The 19,985-nt window shown below is 52.4% G+C and overlaps 1 protein-coding gene across 2 annotated transcripts in view; it reads left to right on the forward strand.

Annotated features, from left to right (window-relative positions):
* Positions 1–19,985, forward strand: part of PRKD2 (protein kinase D2) — a 31,008-nt gene extending 11,023 nt beyond the window's left edge. For both annotated transcript variants that reach the window (XM_037155120.2, XM_037155121.2), the window contains exons 5-19: positions 568–722; positions 824–1,046; positions 2,559–2,636; positions 2,734–2,887; positions 3,888–4,005; positions 4,281–4,358; positions 6,161–6,419; positions 8,075–8,127; positions 8,262–8,334; positions 8,841–8,947; positions 9,725–9,886; positions 12,927–13,025; positions 16,369–16,636; positions 19,220–19,305; positions 19,556–19,985. In XM_037155120.2, the coding sequence (XP_037011015.2) occupies positions 568–722; positions 824–1,046; positions 2,559–2,636; positions 2,734–2,887; positions 3,888–4,005; positions 4,281–4,358; positions 6,161–6,419; positions 8,075–8,127; positions 8,262–8,334; positions 8,841–8,947; positions 9,725–9,886; positions 12,927–13,025; positions 16,369–16,636; positions 19,220–19,305; positions 19,556–19,768 (2,126 nt within the window). In that variant the 3' untranslated portion in view covers positions 19,769–19,985. The remainder of the gene's footprint in view (positions 1–567; positions 723–823; positions 1,047–2,558; positions 2,637–2,733; positions 2,888–3,887; positions 4,006–4,280; positions 4,359–6,160; positions 6,420–8,074; positions 8,128–8,261; positions 8,335–8,840; positions 8,948–9,724; positions 9,887–12,926; positions 13,026–16,368; positions 16,637–19,219; positions 19,306–19,555) is intronic.

Here is a 19,985-nt window from a genome sequence, read left to right on the forward strand (position 1 = left end):
GAGGGCTCAGGAAGCCCAGTGGAAACCGCCAGCTGAGTCTGATTCTGTCATGGATGAGGATTTTTAAAGAAAAGAAAAAACAGTAATAACGTCCCGCTTCCACCTGGTATGCACAGCCATCCTGAGTACAATCGGAAGCATGCGAACCCTTTCGTTCCCCAGAAGACGATGCAATATCTTATGTTAGGTGAGGGAAGAAAGCAAAAGTATTTGGTATACACATACACACTCATAAAGCAAGGAAGCACTGCTTCTGGCGATTAGACACCTCCTTTCTGCAGCCCGTCAGACGGGGGTGGCTTCCCTCTTCCACTCCCCAACCTGACTTCCCTTCGCCCTTAGCAAGCGCCTTGCCCGCTCACGGTTCTTCACCTGGTTCCAAACCTTCATTTCTGGGCCATAAGCAATTCTGTGTGAATTGGGTTTTAGTAGGTTTCCAGTGACTTTAATTACACACTAAGAGGTATCCCCAGGGATCTATAGTACTCTGGATCTGCAGGAAAAAAGGAGGGGGTGGAACCCTGGGCAAAGGAGGCTGTTTCTTTGACCGTCTGGCGCCCCCTGCAGGCTGCGGGCTGAACTACCACAAGCGCTGCGCCTTCAGCATCCCCAACAACTGCAGCGGGGCCCGCAAGCGGCGCCTGTCGTCCACGTCTCTGGCCAGTGGCCATTCCGTGCGCCTCAGCACCTCGGACTCCCTGCCCTGCACGGCCGATGAGCTGGTGAGGGGTTGGGGAGTGGGCAGGTTGTTGGGTGGGGGCTGATGAGGCCTGGGTGTGAGGCAATGCACCCATGTGTCCTTCCCACTCTCGCTGACCGATAGAGCCGCAGCACCACCGAGCTCCTGCCTCGCCGCCCCCCGTCGTCCTCCTCCTCATCGTCTGCCTCATCCTACACGGGTCGCCCCATCGAGCTGGACAAGATGCTGCTCTCCAAGGTCAAGGTGCCACATACCTTCCTCATCCACAGCTACACGCGGCCCACCGTCTGCCAGGCTTGCAAGAAACTTCTGAAGGGCCTCTTCCGCCAGGGCCTGCAGTGCAAAGGTCAGTGGGTTGCGGGGATGGGGGGAACAGACAGGGTCAGAAATGCCAACTGCCACATATACACACACTCAGACGCTTCGGATCTCAGCTGGGCTTGTGGCAGAACAAGAATCTCGTATTCCAATCCTAACCGCACAGGGACTTACAAGGGCTATGCCATGAATCCTGGGGTTCTAGAACTTATGCAGTTCTGGAACCCTAGAACGCAGGAATCCTGGAGCCTTAGAAATCTAGATTCATAAGGCAGCATGGAATTGTAAAACTGCGGAACTTGAGAATTCTAGAATCAGAGAACCTTAGAAACATCAGATTCAAAAATTCTGGATCATAGCATTCAACGAAAGAACCACAGAACTTTAGACTCGTAAATCTTGGAGTTACTAAATTGTGGATTCTCAAGATATTATAACTTTAGAACCACAGAATTTGATAATAATGGGAACCTAGAAGTATCAAATTTGAGTCATAGAAATGTGCAATCATGGAACCATGGGACCTCAGAGTTCTAGAAATCTAGAAGTGCAGGGTGTTGAATGATCAAATTCTAGAATACCACAAGTCTAGATCGATAAAAACTTAGAGCCAGCCCATTCTAAAATTTATCAGATCATTCTAGAATTATAGATGTCTAGAGCTAAAGAACAATAGTGACATTCAGTTCTAGAATCTTGAATGTACCAAATCCTAGAACCTTTGCATCCTCAGCTTCTGGAGACCTAGAAATCCAGAATGTAGAACTCAAGTCACCAAAGTCTGGGCTTTATATATGTAAAACTATAAAACCTTGGACCCCAAGGAGCCTTAGTCTAGAAGCATAAAACCGTAGAATCGGGGATGTGTCTAGAGTTCTAGAAGCTTGGACATTGAACTTTGGAGACTTAGAAATCTAGACTCATAGAACCTTAGAAGAACAGGTTCGAATCCAAATTCTAGAATCTTATGGTAATCCTATAACCTTATAATAAGCACAATCTAGAGCAATGATTCTCAACAAGGGCCAATTTGGCCCCCCAGGGGACATTGGAAGACATGTTGTTTATCACACAGGGATGGTGCAGCTAGGGGTTGGAGGTCAGGGATGCTGCTAAACACCCTGTGATGGACAGATCAGTCCCTGCAACAAGGAATTAGCCAGCCCAAGATGTCCATAGTGCCGAAGGTTGAGAAGCCCTGTCCTTGAGTCTTCAAAGTTTAGAATCCTGGAACGTTAAACCCTGTTGCCTTCTAGAAGTCTGGGGAAACTGATATTTCCATTGAACTTCAGACACTTAGTGTCATAGGGCTTTACAGCCACAGGCACTAAATCTGGCCCTCCTATTTAATGAAGTCTCTCTGTACCCCCGGAAACGAGCTCCAAAGGGGAGAGCCGTGGAAGGGCCAGCCTGGTTTCCCGCGCCAAACAGCAAGACCAAGAGTCTTTTCAACCTGATGGTCGGGGCTCAAGATTCAGCACTTTCAGGTGGCCTCTCATTCCCATGCCTCCTATGTCCCTATTCCCTGTCCTCCCCCCAGACTGCAAGTTTAACTGCCACAAGCGCTGCGCCACTCGCGTCCCTAATGACTGTTTGGGAGAGGTGCTCATCAATGGAGGTAAGAGGCTGTGGGCTGAGCCGGAAGGAGTGGGGGCGGGGTGGGGGCGGGGCCAGACTGGACGGAGGCCCCTCTGATCCCCTGTCCCCACACTCAGACGTGCCGATGGAGGAGGCCGCCGATTTCAGTGAGGCTGACAAGAGCACCCTCATGGACGAGTCCGACGACTCGGGTATCATCCCAGGCTCGCACTCGGAAAATGCCCTCCGTGCCAGTGAGGAGGAGGAAGCGGAGGGAGACAAGGCTCAAAGGTACCCAGGGCGCCCCCTGGGGATGCCCTTCCCCCTCTGCAATGGTCTCCGACACTCTCTCCTTGAAAATTTCCCAGGTCCCTGAGGCAATCTTAAGTACCCACGCTTTATTTTTCAGCTTTGCCCTTTTTCCCTTAATTTACACTTTTGAAAAAGATTTATTTATTTATTATTTTTAGAGAGAGGGGAACGGAAGGAGGAAGAGAGGGAGAGAAACGTGTGTGGTTGCCTCTCATGCGCCCCCTTCTGGGGACCTGGCCCAAAACCCAGCGTTGCGCCCTGACTGGCAGTCAGACTGGCCGACCCCTTGGTTGGCGGGCCAGCACTCGATCCCCTGAGCCGCACCACCCAGGGCTTGATTTGCATTTTTAAAGTTTTCTGAGAAGCGTACTTTAATTTACATTGTATTGGGGGGGGGGGTACTGGTAATACAATTATTCAAATTCTCCCACTTCCCGTCTCCCAGCTGCTCTCCCTGGAGGGTGCTGGTTGGGCCCATTTCTCAGGGGTCCTTCCAAAAACAGTCTGCAATGCAGACTGGGAGTACAGTGTGAGTAAGAACATGGTCTCTGGAGCCAGACTGCTGTGTGGCCTTAGGCAAGAGATTAACCTCTCTGAGCCCCAGCGTCCTCATCAGAGAGGCTGAGTCACTTGCCCAGCGTCACAGCACTGGCTGCGAGGTCCCTGGGCTCAGTAGTCATTAGAACCCATTAGAGGCCCGCGCTGTGCCCAGCACTGCTAAGCTTCTTAGAAGGATTTTCAATCCTCACAGCAACCCCTTTGGGCGAGGAAACTGAGGCATGAAGAAGTGGGTAATTTGCCAGGCAGCCTGACTTTGGAACCCAGCCTTTCCACAAGAGTCCCCTCCCTCATCATAAAACGGGGGAAAAGTGCCCAAAACACAACTCCCAGGCTGCCCAGAGATGTCCCCTACCGCGTCCGGCGCTCGGGCTCTGTTCTGCCTGTAGTGACCTCTCACCCTGTCTTCTCCCCTCCTCAGCTCCCTAGGGTACATCCCCCTAATGAGGGTGGTGCAGTCAGTGCGACACACGACACGGAAATCCAGCACCACTCTGCACGAAGGTTGGGTGGTTCATTACAGCAACAAGGACACGCTGGTGAGTGGGCGGTGTGGGGCCATTTGGGGCGGGGCAGGATCTGTTCGAGGAGGTGGGGCTGGGTGGGGTGGGCACTGATATGCTGGAGGCCAGTTAGAGCTGGGATGAGGGGCGGGGAAGGAGTTAAAGGCGGGACCAAGGTGAGTTCAGGGGTGGGTGGAGCACATGGGGAGGAGCTAAAGTTAGCGGCGGGTTTTGATTGGTGGAGAGGGTTGGCACGTCAAGCAGCATTGAGGGCAGGCGACGACTCACCTCTCCAACGTCCCTCCCGACAGAGGAAGCGGCACTATTGGCGCCTGGACTGCAAGTGCATCACGCTCTTCCAGAACAACACAACCAACAGATACTACAAGGTGGGTCTTCAGCTCCCAGCTCCCTCGGACCTCACCTCCTTGCCTACCAGCTTCTTTATTCCTCTCCCAGCTGCCCCAGCCAAATGCCCACGAATCATACCCTCTCTCCACTCACTGCTTGCCCACTTACAGCCCAGCGGCAAGTGCCACCCAGCCCGCCACTTTCCAGCTGAGGGACCCAGAGTGACTTAGCTCACCTGTCTGCTCTCACCTGTAAAAGGCCTCAAAGAGTAGCGGTCACCTCAGGGCTGCAGCCAGAATTCAGAGATAACCTACCAGAAGCCATTAGTTTAGGGGCGGGCACGCGCTAAGCTCCCAGGAATTATAACCTTGTTATCATTACTACTTTACAATTAATTTATGGAATTATTTATTTGGGTTCCTCACCACCTCCCGGGTTGCCCCTGCGTTCCAGCCAGCCTCCCACAGGTGGCTGTAGGAATCTTCTCCCTGGCCCCCCGCTTCTGCCCTTAACCCCACAGTCCCCTCCCACATGGTGGCCAGAGGAGTTGGTGAAACTGTCGGAACCGTCTGGCGGCTCCCGCTGTCCAGATGTGGCGGTGACCTATCTGGAGCACCTCCCGCACACTTCCCATGGCTGGGCCCTTCTCCTCCTTCCCACCTTGCTCAAGTCAGGCCATCAGAGTGCCGCCCCTGCCTCTACAACACCGTCTCCAGCATCTGAAATGCATCCGCCCTGCCCTTGTCACCTCTCTGCTCCTGTTTTTCTTTTAAATTTTTAATGTTTTAAAGTTTTATTTATTTACATTTAGAAAGAGAGGAAGGGAGGGGAAAAGAGAGAGAAACATGAATGCGTGGTTGCCTCTCACGCGCCCCCTACTGGGGACCTGGCCCACAACCCAGGCATGTGTCCTGACCAGGAATCGAACTGGCAACCTTTTGGTTAGCAGGCTGGGGCTCAGTCCACTGAGCCACACTTGCCAGGGTTCTGCCCCTGTTTTTATTGGCTACATAAGTCTTTCTTCTGTTGCTCTTCCATTCTTTGCTTCCTCCCTCCTTCCTTTCTTTCTTTTTTTAATAGATTTTATTTATTTATTTTTAGAGAGAGGGGAAGGGAGGGAGAAAGAGAGGGAGAGAAACATCAATGTGTGGTTGCCTCTCATGCGTTCCCTCGCTGGGGACCTGGCCTGCAACCCAGGTATTGCCCTGACTGGGAATCCAACCTACGACCCTTTGGTTCTCAGGCCAGCGCTCAATCCACTGAGCCACACCAGCTAGGGATCTTTTTCAATATTTTTCAAAGCAGACCCTTTTCCCTTCCCAGAGGTCCTGCACTTTCTCTCCCACCCAGACTCTGTCAACCTCCTTCCTGGCCTCCTGTCTCAGTCCCATTCTCTCCCATCCATTCTTGACACACAGCTGGAGAGACCTGCCCCTCCCTTGCTCTGAGCCCTTCCATGGCTCCTCAGGGCTCTGGAGACAGAGCCTAGGCTCCTCTGTGCGGCCTGGCCCCAGCCTCATTTCTTTCATTTATTTATCATGTGTGTATATCTACTATGTGCCAAGCACCATCCATGTGCTGGGGAGATGGCACAACCCTTGAACACAAGCCTTTCCCACCTCAGGGCCTTTGCACATGCTGTGTCCGCCATTTCTCCACCAGTGGCCTCCTCTTACCTTTCTGGCCTCTGCCTCAATGTAAGTTCCACCAGAAGGCCTTTCCTGACCATTCCATGCAAATCACCTCCCCACTGACACTGGATTCTGCGTGCTCTTCAGAGTAAGGCGGGTGCCGGGGTCTGCCTGGTGTCCTCACCTGTGCTGGCTCTTTGTCCTGCCAGGAAATTCCACTGTCAGAAATCCTCACCGTGGAGTCCGCCCAGAACTTCAGTCTTGTGCCCCCGGGCACCAACCCACACTGCTTTGAGATTATCACTGCCAATGCTACCTACTTCGTGGGCGAGACGCCTGGCGGGGCCCCCGGGGGGCCCAGTGGACAGGGAGCTGAGGCTGCCCGGGCCTGGGAAACGGCCATCCGCCAGGCCCTGATGCCCGTCATCCTCCAGGACGCACCCAGCGCCCCGGGTCACGCGCCCCACAGTGAGTCCTCAGCCTGGGTTCCTGGGAGGGTGGGGCTGGGAAGGTCCTGGGGAAGGGGGGGAATGGCACCATGGCAAATGTGGCTTCTGAACTCAGCAGGCCTCAGTCCAAATCTCTATTAAGCCTTGGACTTGATGTGTGGCCTTAGGCATGTCACTTTCCCTTTCTGAGTTTTGTCTGGGTGGTGATGACTTCTCCCAGTTGTGAGTGTAGACTCTGTAATTCATGCATTTACCGAATGCTTCCTCTGGGTCTGACCTCTGATGAATAGTGCTGGGGATGCAGCTGTCACCAACACAGCCCAGGACCCACCCTCACGGGGCTCACGGTCCAGTGGGGGAGGGGGAGCTGTCTTTATACAGGATGCCTCATAGTGAGCAGCAGGGCTGGGATGTGGAAACCAGAGGGTTGGAGAAGGACAGAGGAGGTGCCTGACCCAGACTGCATATCCCGGAGGGCTTCCTGGAGGAAGCAACATCTGAGTTGAGACCTGGAAGCTGAGGAGGAATAAAATAGGAAACAAATGGGAAATGATGTCAGGCAGAGGCAAAGGATGATTGGAGAGTATCCAAAAGACAGGGAACCTGGTGGGTATAATCCAGTGTGGGTAACAAGCATTAGTCATATCATCTGGTACTTTGAGATGACATCCAAGATGTAGCACATGCGCTAGAGTCATCTGACACGGTCCCAGGAGTGACATTCGAGCTGAGACCAAAAGGCGAGGAGGATTTTTAAATTAAGTCCAGAATGAGAAAAAGAAGACATTCCTGGCAGAGGGAACAGCAAGTGCAAAGGCCCAGAGGCAGGAGAGAACTTGCCATATCTGAGGTCCTGCGAGCAGGCAAATGCGTTGGGGACAGAGGACAGCATAGTAGGGCTTCAAGTCAAAAGGTAGATGAGGGACCGGAACCTGTGTGATAAGCCATGAAAGGGGTGTGGGCTTCCTCCGGAGGGCACTAGGGAGCCATGGCAGGTTCTGAGCAGGGGATGGATGGGGTCAGGTTTGTGCTTCAGCAAGATCCCTCTGGTGTCCCAGTGGACGGAGACTAGGAGAGAGCAGGACCGGGGCAGGGCGCTGAGGGAAGTGGCTGAGGGTGGAGATCCGGAGTGGAGAGGGGAGAGACATTTCAGTGACAGAAAGAAGGATCAGGACTTTGGAAATGTCTGGTGCTGGTTGGGTTGGCTAAGTAGAGCAAGCTCAGGGAAAGATGCCGGAGTCAGTTTGGACTTGGCCCCTGAGCCTCAGTTTCCTCCTCTATGAAATGGGATCTGCATGCCTTGCTTGGTGCTGAGATCACAGGGTGAAACGCCCGGCGAAGTCATTCGTGACATCCCTTCTCGAGCCACTCAGCACGTCCCACTTACTCCCCTCTCTGGCCCTGAGAGGGAGGTCAGTATTATTCCCATTCTCCAGATTGGAAAACTGAGGTTCACAGTAGACAAGCCAGTAGCCTGAAGTTGTGCCTTGGATACCCGGGTGGGTATCCAAGGTGATTGGCCACAGAGCTAGAGCCTAGATTCTGATTGGTCGGAAATCTTAAGTTGTGCCTTGGATACCCGGGTGGTCGGCTCCAGAGGCTGCCTCTGGAGTTACAGATGAACATAATCCTGAGCCTGGGGTCTCCTCACCTCTGCCTTTCCCCTCTCCCCAGGACAAGCTTCTCTGAGCATCTCCGTGTCTAACAGTCAGATACAAGAGAATGTGGTGAGACTCTTGCCCCACACCTCATGGTCCCAAGGATGTCCTCCCCCCCCCACTCTCCCAGCTCTCCCGCCCTCCCCAGCCTCCTTGACCCCTCATCTCCATGTGCACCCTGACCTGCCATGGCCCCCCTGCAGGACATTGCCACCGTCTACCAGATCTTCCCGGATGAGGTGCTGGGCTCAGGGCAATTTGGAGTGGTCTATGGCGGTAAGGACACTTTCAAGCTAGTTCACAGAGTTTTCTGGGGGCGTTCTGGGCTCCAGACCTTCCCTTCCGATTGGCTGCCTGTCACCTCCTGTTCTGGTTAGTTAGAAATCTAGATCCCAGGGGCAGAAAGTCTCGGGGTCTCCTTTTCTCACTGGGAAAAGCCAATGGACTTTCTCCCATCCAAACAGGGAGGGTAATTCTGTGTTCTGATTGGCCACAGAGCTACAGCCTAGATTCTGATTGGTCGGAAATCTAGTTTCCCATGTAGTAGAGTCCCCTCCTTGGATCTGTGTCTTTCTTTACTTTCCTTCATTCCACTTTTATTCCCAAGCCCCCCTGCCCATTACATCTCTCCTGGGGGACCCTCAGAACCACCTTGATGGCCCTCCATCCCCCTTCACCCAATGCTGGCTGTGTCTCTGTGGGTCGGGGGGAGTCCCCTCTGCTAGGACTGGAAGGTCCTGCTCTCCTCATCCCCCAACCCACCCCCCCACACCCCTGACCAGGAAAGCACCGGAAGACAGGCCGGGATGTGGCGGTAAAGGTCATCGACAAGCTGCGTTTCCCCACCAAGCAGGAGAGCCAGCTCCGGAACGAAGTGGCCATTCTGCAGGTGACCGCCAGGGCCTGTGGTCCAGCTCTCCCCCCACTCGGGAAGGGCCTTTCCTTTTCACTTCCTTCTTTCAGGGGCCAAGTGACCCAGTCCGGGGGTAGTCAGGGAAGGCTTCTTGGAGGAGGGAATATGCATGTTGAGACTGAAGGGGTGGAGAAGGTGTTCTGAGAGGAGGGACCAGCCTATGCAAAGATCTAGAGGTGAGAGGGAACATCACATCTTCCAGGAATGTGAAGGAGTTCAGGGTTATTAGATGGTTTATGTGGTGGGAAGCCAGGCAGGAAGCTGGGGTCACACACTGTGTTCTTTCCCCTGAGAGTACTGGGGAGCCATGGAAGGACTTTTAGCAAGGAAGGGATAGAGTTGGGTGTGTACTTGAGAAAGATCCCTTAGGCTGCCATTGGAAGGTGGGAGGAGACCGGGAATCCACCTGATCGGGACTTGGGGAAGAGGGAGGAGGCACAGATTTAAAAGACAGATATACAAAGATTCCTCCCATTTTTCTACACTCCGCCTCCCTCCCTCCCACAACCCTGGGCCTTCACCAGAGTGTCACGATGTGAAGGTCTAATGGACCTGGAGGCAGGGCAGTGGCTCCTCCTGGGCCGGTGGGAATTCCCTTCCCCTCCCCCAAGTGACACCCTGGGAATGAGCTGCTCGTGTCGGGAACATCCTTCCTCCTGTCTGCTGTCCCCCTGCTCCCACGGTTTGCCCCCTGGGGCCCCAAGGTCATGGGTGACCAGGGCCCTGACCCCACCCCACCCCACCCCACTCCAGAGTCTGCGGCACCCGGGGATCGTGAACCTGGAGTGCATGTTCGAGACGCCCGAGAAGGTGTTTGTGGTGATGGAGAAGCTGCATGGGGACATGCTGGAGATGATCCTCTCCAGCGAGAAGGGCCGGCTGCCCGAGCGCCTCACCAAGTTCCTCATCACCCAGGTGCGCGCCTCCCGCCCCGCCCACTGCCGCCCTCCCCGTGCGGCTCCCCGCCCGCCCTGTGGCGGGCGTCCCCTTGGACAGGCCCCCGTGGGCCCAGCATCTCAGGCAGACCCTGGGGGGCAGGCACAACAATGGACAATAAAAGACAATAAGAGACTAATAATAACAACAGAAAAAAAAATAGAATGATCATACAATAATTTTTAAATAATAGGGTAATCATAGAACAGATCACAGAGTAATAACAATAGAAAAATAATAGGATAATAAGTAGAAAATGATAGATTGATCATGATAATAGTTATTACAGTCACGCGCCACATAGCGATGCGTGAGTCAGCAATAGACCATCTATACATGGTAATATTACAATATTCTACAATGGAGCCGAAAAATTCCTACCACCTGGGGACACTTAGCCGGCAAAACAGGGTGCAGTGCATCACCCACGAGTTTGTACATCGCTAGTCATGTAAAGGTACAGCACATGCAATTGCATGCAGGACATGAGACGATAACGACAATGGACAACACTGTGTTTTATGTGTTTGCTGCAGTTTTTATCATTCTTTTAGAGTGTACTCTTTCTACGTATAAAAAAAGGACGCTGTAAAACAGCACGTTGCATTACGCTGGCGGCAGCCTCCTGCATCTCATGGTTACCGTGTCTTAGCACATCGTTTTGTCTTGTGTTGGATTTGATCTTGTGTTGCTTGGGACAGTAATGTGCTGTTCAGTGGATGGCCCAGGAGCCACAGGCTACACCACACGGCCTCGGTGTGCCCCGGGCTGTCCCACCCAGGGCTGTGCGTGTGCGCTCTACCGCGTTCACGCAGTGATGGCGACGCCTAACGACGCATTTCTCAGGACGCATCTCTGTTGTTAGGTGGAGCGCGCCTGCATTCTATTTCGGTGCACAGTTAGTGGCAGAACTACCTCTTTTTCTGAACTGTGTCTCCTGACGGATGTCACCAAATCCCCCAGCTGTTGAGCATGTGGCTTGTTTTTAACTTTTCCACTCTGCCGAACAACGGTCTGACCACATCCATGGACACACCTTACCAGGTCCTGGTGGGAACGTTTCAGTGGGATGCGTTCAAATCGCGGACTCCTGACTCCAGGGAGACGTGCTTTAGATTTCTTTAAACACGTTGCCTAGTTATAAAAAAAAAAACAAAACTTTTGCATCTTTGCTCTGACCAACAGAGTTTGATGGTGTCTCTTTCCTCACTCCTTACTAACTGGGAACAATAAACACCAGTGTTGTAGGTGGGAAAACAGCACTTCTGTGGCTTCATTCAGCAGTTTGGAAATTATGGTCAGGACCAGCCTGACCCTGCCGTCCTTTTTATTGGCCTGTGCTTTACATCCCCTTTTTTCCATTGGACCCTTGTCACGGCGTTCCGTTCTTTCCTTCCAGATTCGTTTTCCTGTTTATTTCATGCCTGGCTTTCATTTGCCGTGGAGACTGTAACTTTTACAATATTACATGTTGCCTTTCGTGGCTTCTGCATTTCACAGCCTTCCCAGAAAGGCTTTCCCAATCGGGCTGGTCACTCACCTGAGCCTGGGACACGCCCTCCGTTGGTGGGGAAGCCCCTGTGCTGTGTGCTTCTTCATCCAGCCGGGCACCCTCACTCTCCGAAGCTGCAGGGCTGTGTCAGGCTGGCTTGTAGGTGGGGACAGGAGCCCACCGTGGCAGGCTCATCCGGACGTCAGGCCAGGAGGGGGAACTACCTGCCTTCAGCCACTGAGGCCGATTCTCTTTTTTTCCCTTCATCCATCTCCTCCTCTCTCTCTGCCTGCCCACGCTCTCTCTTTCTCTTTCTCTCTCTCTGCAGATTTCTTTCTGCCTCTTGCCTGTCCCACCCCAAGTCCTAGGCTCAGCACTTCGCTTGCTTATGCCTCACACCCCCCCTTCAAGGTAGGTGTTACCGTAAACCCCCATCTTACAGGTGAGGAAACTGAGGTAGGGGGAGGTTCCTGGGTCTCAGCCAAGGTCACAGAGCTAGGCAATGGTCCGGTGAGATTTGAACCTGGATCTCTCCAGCTTCCAATACGCTGTCCTTACTCACCACATTGACCAGGGGTGGGAAGTCAGCAGACAGATGTGTAAACACATCCTGGGTTCTCAGTCTCCCCGTCCGCACAGTGAGGAGGTTGGGCCTCGGCGGTGGCTTTCAAGTAGCTTTTTCGTCCTCAACTGTCATCCAGGACAAATATTTACATTCTAAGGTAGAAATTGCAACTTCATGCTTACATCTCTGTACTTCCAGTGTATTTAGTATTTTGTTTTGAGTTTCACAGAATCAGGGAAAATTGTGAGTCCTACAGATACATGCTTACAAATGGTATCAAGTTTTTTTTAAAGATCGTATTTATTTTTAGAGAAAGAAGGGAGGGAGAAAGAGGAAGAGAGACATCAATGTGTGGTTGCCTCTCATGCGCCCCCTACTGGGGACCTGGCCCACAACCCAGGCATGTGCTCTGACTGGGAATGGAACCAGTGACCCTTGGCTTCGCAGGCCTGCGCTCAATTCACTGAGCCACACCAACCAGGGCTAATCTTTTTTTTTAATCCTTACCTGAAGATACATTTATTGATTTTTTTTTTTTTTTTAGAGAGAGAAGGGGGAGAGAGAGGGAGAGAGAGGCATCAATGTGAGAAACATTGATCAATTGCCTCTCATATGCATCCCAACAAGGGCACAAACCCGCAGCCTTTTCATCTACAAAATGGTGCTCCAACCAACAGAGCCACGTGGCCAGGGCTTCATAGCTCTTTTTCAGCAAGAGTTTACCACAAGCCAGGCTCTCCAGATCCTCCCAAACCCACTGCTCCAGCTCAGCCGTTCTAGAATTACGTGTTCCACTCCTATCCCAGGCATGGGGTTCTGAGATTTTTCTGTGGTGCCCCCCCAGGGCATCTTGAGGGGTGCAGAGAAGGGCATGGATGGCGTTTGGAGGGCTGGCTGCTGAAGGCAGAATCCGGAGCAGACCCCTTTCCACCTTTCTGACTGGCTCCATGTCCTCTCCTCAGATCCTGGTGGCTTTGAGACACCTGCACTTCAAGAACATTGTCCACTGTGACCTGAAACCAGAAAATGTGTTGCTGGCCTCAGCCGACCCATTTCCCCAGGTCAGTTGCATCCCCTCCTGAATTTGGGGCGTCGGCCAACACTGGAGGTGGGGGGGGTGGTATTTATTACTCATGATAACAATGACTGCAACAGAGGCTTGTCTACCACTCATGTCCAGTCCAGCATGCACATTCTGGGGCTGAAAAAGTAAGTTGCAGGGTGTGAGGGACGGTGGCTTCTGCTGTCTTGTTGTTCTGGCCTCTCTGTGGTGTTGCCTGGTCTTCATGGTCCGTGATGGCTGCCCGCCATGTGAAAAGAAAACAGAAAACAGTGGGGAAAGGAAGAAAGAAACAGAGTAGCCCGGGCTGGTGTGGCTCAGTGGATTGAGTGCTGGCCTGCAAACCAAAGGGTCACCAGTTCAGTTTCTTATCAGGGCCCCTGCGTCGGTTGTGGGCCAGGTCCCCAGTGAGGGGCGCCCAAGGGCTATCCTGCCCTAAATGGCAAGCTTGAAAACCCCTGCTTCTTTTTTTATTACTTTTAAAATAATTGTTTATTTACTTATTTATTTATTTTAAAGTAATTTTTAAAACAGATTTTATTTATTTATTTTTAGAGGGGAAGAGAAGGAAAGAGGGAGAAAATTATCAATGTATGGTTGCCTCTCACGTGTCCCCTGGGACTGGGGACTGGGGTTGCTGGGAACTGCCCTGCAACCCAGGCATGTGACCTGACTGGGAATCAAACCACGATCTTCTGGTTCTCAGGCCCGCGCTTAATCCACTGAGCTACACCAGCCAGGGCAAGGACCCCTGCTTCTGAGTAATGGTATCCACCAAGAATCTAACATGAACTGAAGTTATCACTTTACATTTTCTAATAGCCACATTTTAAAAAATAGAAAGAAAAAATAAAAAGAAACTAGTGAGATAAATTTTTTTAATGGTGAAATAAAAGTTTTAAAAATATTTTCTTATTTCTTTATTAGAGACAAGGGAAGGGAGGAAGAAAGAGAGAAATATTGATGGGAGAGAGAAGCATTGATTGGGTGCCTCTCATCCCCCCCCCCCGCTGGGGGCCGAACTTGCAACCTAGGCATGTGCTATGACTGGGAATCGAACCAGCGACCTTCAGCATTGTGGGATGATCCCCAAATGATAGAGCCACACCAATCAGGGCACAGCCTACCCTGTTTTTTTGTTTTTTAAGATTTTATTTATTTCTCTTTAGAGGGGAAGGGAAGGAGAGAGGGAGAGAAACATCAATGTGTGGTTGCCTTTCGTGCGTCCCCTGCTGGGAACTGGCCTGCAGGGAACCAGCCTGCAACCCAGGCATGTGCCCTGACTGGGAATCGAACTGCAATCGTCTGGTTCGCAGGCCCGAGCTCAATCCACTGAGCTACACACAGCCTGCCCTTTTGAGGTGTACAATTTAGTGGCTTTCAGTGTATTCCCAGAGTTGTACAACCATCGCTGCAATCAATTTTAAAACATTATCCTCAGTGGATTGGCCTATTCTAGACATTTCATACAAATGAAATATACAAAAGTATAATATGTGGTCCTTCGTAACTAACTTCTTTCACTTAGTTAATATTTGCAAGGTTATTTATTTTTTATGGCTGAATAATTTTCCATTGTAAGATCTGTTAAGAAAAGGGTGGGCCTTAGTAAAGGACAAGATCTCCAAGGCCTGTCAAAGAGGATCTGCCCTGGCCAGTGTGGCTCATTTGGTTGAATGCCGTCCTGCAAACCTAAAGGTTGTGAGTTCAATTCCCAGTCAGAGCATATGACTAGGTTGCCAGTTTGGTCAGTGGCCAGGGAGTGTCCAGAGGGCAACCCGACTAATGTTTTTCTCCCTCTTTCTCCCCCACTTCTTCTCTCTCTAAATAAATTTTTTAAAAAATTAAAGGAAAAGGATCTCAGGAAAGAGTACTATGGCTATCATTCATGTCAGGGTTGGGGTGTGGCTGCTTCTGAAGGCAGCAGAGGCCAGGGGCCTCTAGGACTCCGCACTTTATCTGAAGAGCAATAGTAAGTAAGCCAGGGGAGGATTTGAGCAGGGGAGGGACAATACGTGGACACACAGAGGTAGGCAGCAGGGCAGGACCTCGAACCCAGGTCTTGCTGGCTCCAAAGCCTGTCCATGACCCTAGGCTGCCTCCACCAGCCAGGGAAAGCTGGGCACCCACCTGTCGCTGTCTGATACCCCGATCGGCAGTTTAACCTGCCCGGTCCCCTTTAATCCCCGGGGAAGCTGGCGAGGAGGCTGCTATTGGGAGAAGTTAGGTCCCGCTCTTGAGAGGCCCTCTCTGCCAGACACTGCGCCTGAACCTTGATGTGGGTTCACTCTTCCGATCCTTACAGCCACCCTTTCAGGTAGGGACTCTAAGCATCTCCATTGTGTGAAAGAGAAAACAGCCGTGTGGAGGGTAAGGAAGACCTGTTCCATAAGACAGGTACAGAGGCGGGGAGCGTGCTGGGCTCTTATTGTCCTGTGAGCGTTATTTTTTAATGATTTTATTTATTTATTTTTAGAGAGAAGGGAAGAGAGGGAGAAGGCGAGCCCTGGCTGGTGTAGCTCAGTGGATTGGGCACGGGCTGCAAATCAAAAGGTCGCCGGTTTGATTCCCAGTCAGGGCACATGCCTGGGTTGCAGGCCAGTTCCCAGCAGGGGGCCACACGAGAGGCAACCATGTATTGATGTTTCTCTCTCTCTTTCTCCCTCCCTTCTTCTCTCTAAAAATAAATAAATAAAAATCGTAAAAAAAAAAAAGAAAAAGAAAGAGAAGGAGAGAAACATTGATGTGTGCTCGCCTCCTGCACGCCCCCAACTGGAGACCTGGCCGGTAACCCAGGCATGTGCCCTAGCCGGAAATCGAACCAGCGACCCTTTGGTTCGCAGGCTGGTGCTAAATCCGCTGAGCCGCACCAGCCAGGGCTGGCCTGTGAGCTTTAGTTGGATTAACTCATGGAACCCCTATGACAGCCATTGAGGCAGGTGCTGGCATGCTGCTCCTCCTCCTCCTCACACAAACGAGGAAACTGAGGCACAGAGAGCGGGAGTCACTTGCTGGGGGTCCCTTGGCTAGAGAGTGGAGGAGCTTGGATATGGACCAATATTTGATATTCTACACAAGGCCCGCGGGCTGATGACCGTCCCCCTTGTTTTATCCAGCTCGGCACCTTGTTTCCACTGAGGTCCTTGCCCCTAGTTAAGGAGTAGTTACGTTTATACAGTCCTAAAATTACATTCGGCCTTTTGAAGGCACCCGCGAGGCTGTTAGGGCTCCTGCTGACAATGAGTTTGACACCCCTGCCCTAGAGAACTGTGGTGGGGGTGTGAGACCGGGTAGGGTATGCATTCTCAACACCTTTTCAGACCCTCTGCCTTTCACTTTGGCAGGTGAAGCTCTGCGACTTCGGCTTCGCCCGCATCATCGGTGAGAAGTCATTCCGGCGCTCCGTGGTGGGCACGCCGGCCTACCTGGCGCCCGAGGTGCTGCTCAACCAGGGCTACAACCGCTCGCTGGACATGTGGTCAGTGGGCGTGATCATGTATGTCAGCCTCAGTGGGACGTTCCCCTTCAATGAGGATGAGGACATCAACGACCAGATCCAGAACGCCGCCTTCATGTACCCGGCTTGTCCCTGGAGCTGCATCTCTGCAGGAGGTGTGCAGGGATCCAGGGCGGGGCCGGGAGGAGTGGGCGGGGCCACGAGAGGGTGGGCCCTGAAGCTGCCTGGGTGGAGCCTAAACATGGGGCGGGGCTGCGGGGGAGGTAAATCCTTTAAACTGAGGCACTGTGGCCCTGGAACTTTGGGGCACGGACTCAGGGGCATGTATGGAACCAGGGCCCCAGACTGAGGCCTAGGCTGCATTATGGCAGTTGGAAAGGGAGTGCCCAGAAGCACTAAGACAGACTCTTGGTTGGCGTCTTGGGGCTAAGCTGGGCGTGGCCTGTCTAGGACCAGACTAGAAGGGAGGGAGACTGGACCTGAGGAGGCCAAATGGCTGGGGTGCCAGGAGGAAGGGCAGATCCTCCCAAGGTGTTAGCCAGGACCTGTAGTCTTCGGGGTTACCACCCCGAAAGGGCTGGATGCCAGCTAGACTAGAGACTAGGGCCTGGGGGCAGGTTCAGTGACAGAGGGGGCTGGTTTAGGGGCGTGGCTAGAGGGGGCAGGGCCATGGAGGGTTTCTGAAGCTGTCTGGGGAAAAGCATTACAAGCCTGGAGACCAAAGTCAAACCTGCAACCTGGGGTGCGGAGAAGCCTGGGCTCCAAGGAAAGGGGAGTCAGGACCAAGGCGGACTTTAGGGTGTCTGCAGATAGGGGCTTTGCTGTCGTAGCCAGGTAGTGGCACTGGGCCCTGTGACTTGGGCCCTTGCCTTGGGCACTTGCCTGGGGCACTTGCCTGGGAAAGTTAAGTCCTGGGGCTCTCGACATTGGGGCGGAGCCAGGGGTAGGGTGGGTCAGGGGCAGGGCTAAGATAACAAGCCCTGAGGAAGTTAGAACAAGGGACAGGTCCTGCAGCCAGGAGCTCAGGACAAGAGGAATTATGGGAATTTATTCCACAGGGGACATGCAGAGTTCCTACTATGTGCCTGGTTAGGACTGCACTAGATTCTGGGAATACCGAGATAAGTTGCAGAGAAGGGATCATGTGAAGAAAATGTTGTCGGGTGGTCTGTGAACAGTGGGAGGGGTAAGACCCTAGAGGGGTGTGACCTCGTGGAAAGTGGTGGGGGCGCCGACGAGAGGGTTACTCAGTGCAGGAAAAGAGTTGGTGGCGGAGGTACTAAGAGAGGTAAGAGAGGTATAAGCACTAAGCAACATGAACATCGACTGACTCGGGTCCCAGAGTCATACTGCAGGTCCTCAGGTTGGCTTCCGGAACTGCTCAGAAGTCGCTCAGTAAGGTTGTCACACTAGTGTGCGTGAGTGAGGGTGAGTGTGGATGGACATGCGTGAGGGGCCAGTGGTGTTGGCCAGAAGAGAGCACCCGTGTAGACAGGGCCTGCGCTCAGAGGGGCTCGCACAGTGAGGCCTTTGTCCTTCAAGGCCTCTGACCGAGGAGAGAGCCCCAGACAAGTGCTGGCTTGTCCTGAATGCCTGATACTCGATAATCCTCCCTTTCATACAGAATGAGCCTTGGTCTCGGGGCGTTCTGCAGGAAGCCAGTGACTAACTACCACCCGCTCATGCTGTTTATTTTTGTTTTCTTGTTGTGGGCATGGCAGGTGATCTTTGGGTTTCCATTGATCAGGGTGATGTGAAGTTGTCATTTTATAGAAATTTATTTTCACCTTAAAAAGTGAAGTGATTCACAAAATTGTATTTTTTAAAACATTTTCTTTATTTCTTAGAGAGAAAGGAAGGGAGGGAGAAAGAGAGGGAGTAAAACATCAATGTGTGGTTGCAACTCTCGCACACCCCCTACTGGGGACCCGGCCTGCAACCCAGACCTGTCCCCCGACTGGGAATCAAACTAGAGACCATTTGATTTAGCAGCCGGCACTCACTCCACTGAGCTACACCAGCCAGGGCAAGTTATGTTGATTTTTTTTATGTTAAATATTCACATGGTTCAAATTTATAAATATACAAAAGGGTCTACAGTGAAAATTCTCCTGTCGCTGCCATTCTTCCCAAAGGCAAGTGGCTATGACAAGTCTCTTTTAGACAGGAGTGGGCAAAAGTAGGTTTATAGTTTTGAGTGTGCAAAACAGTTTATTCTTGTATTATCTTATTCATTATTGGATTATTTTCCATAGGAACAACTGTAAACCTACTTTTGCCCCACTCTGTGTATAGGCAGCCAAATATGTGGGCATAAATTCTCTTATTTCTCCTTTTTACTCAGATGGCAGCATACCACACATGCTGTTTTTCAACCTGCTTTGTCCACTTCACATTACATCTTGGACAAATGAGTTGGCTTAAAGAAAAATGTTAAGTGAAAAATAGTAGGTGTACCTGTATGTGCCTGTGTATGACAAACTTATGAAGGCGCTATAAGAATGGGGAAACTGAGGTAGAGACTTGAACAGAGGAAGGAGTTAGTATGTGTGTGCTATGCGTGTGGGAGGGAAACATGTGATTTAATGAGGAAACGGGTGGGTGAGTGATTGAGGCAGGTGAGGCTTCCGAGCCGCCTGGGCCAGTGCAGAAGGAAGCTCTGGATGGGCGGCAAGTAGGCTGGGGTGGCCTGTCGGCCCTCACGCGGCAGGGCTTGAGCTGTCTCTCTCCCCACGCAGCCATAGACCTCATCAACAACCTGCTGCAGGTGAAGATGCGCAAGCGCTACAGTGTGGACAAGTCTCTCAGCCACCCGTGGTTACAGGTGATGTAGGGGGCGGGGCTGGAACGAGATCTCATTGGCTGCACAGTAGCGAAGAGTGTGGTACAATTCTGTGGATGGGGAATGTGGCTGATCCTCCCATTGGCTGGGCTGTGGAAGGGGGTGGAGCTGCATCTCTATTGATTGGCTGGGCAGGTTGTGAGGGCTTCACCTTCATTGGAACCTAACTCTGGGTCGCTAAGGGCTGCCCTCGGTGGAGCCCTAGAGCTGACTCCTGTTTTCCTGGGCCTAGGAGTACCAGACCTGGCTGGACCTCCGAGAGCTGGAAGGGAAGATGGGCGAGCGGTATATCACCCACGAGAGTGACGACGCGCGCTGGGAGCAGTTTGTGGCGGAGCATCCCCTGCCTGGGCCAGGGCTGCCCACCGACAGGGAGCTTGGGGGGGCCCTCCCACCACAGGACCACGAGATGCAGGGGCTGGCCCAGCGCATCAGCGTCCTCTGAGGCTCCGTGCCCTCACCCCGGCTGCCCCGTGATGCTGTCCTCCCTCCTCAGGGAGCGGTCTCTACGCCATCCCAGAGATGAACTGCTCGATGACTTGCTGCCCACACTGGATAGGACATGCCCGGGGCGGGGGGAACATGGGGGAGGTGCTGGGAGTTATTCCCAAAGGTAATTCTCCAACAATTAAAATGGACTCATCTCTGTCCCCTTGGCCACA

Source organism: Artibeus jamaicensis, unplaced genomic scaffold (genome assembly GCF_021234435.1).
Source record: "Artibeus jamaicensis isolate MK-2021 breed Jamaican fruit bat unplaced genomic scaffold, CSHL_Jam_final contig_1526, whole genome shotgun sequence".
NCBI lineage: Eukaryota > Metazoa > Chordata > Mammalia > Chiroptera > Phyllostomidae > Artibeus > Artibeus jamaicensis.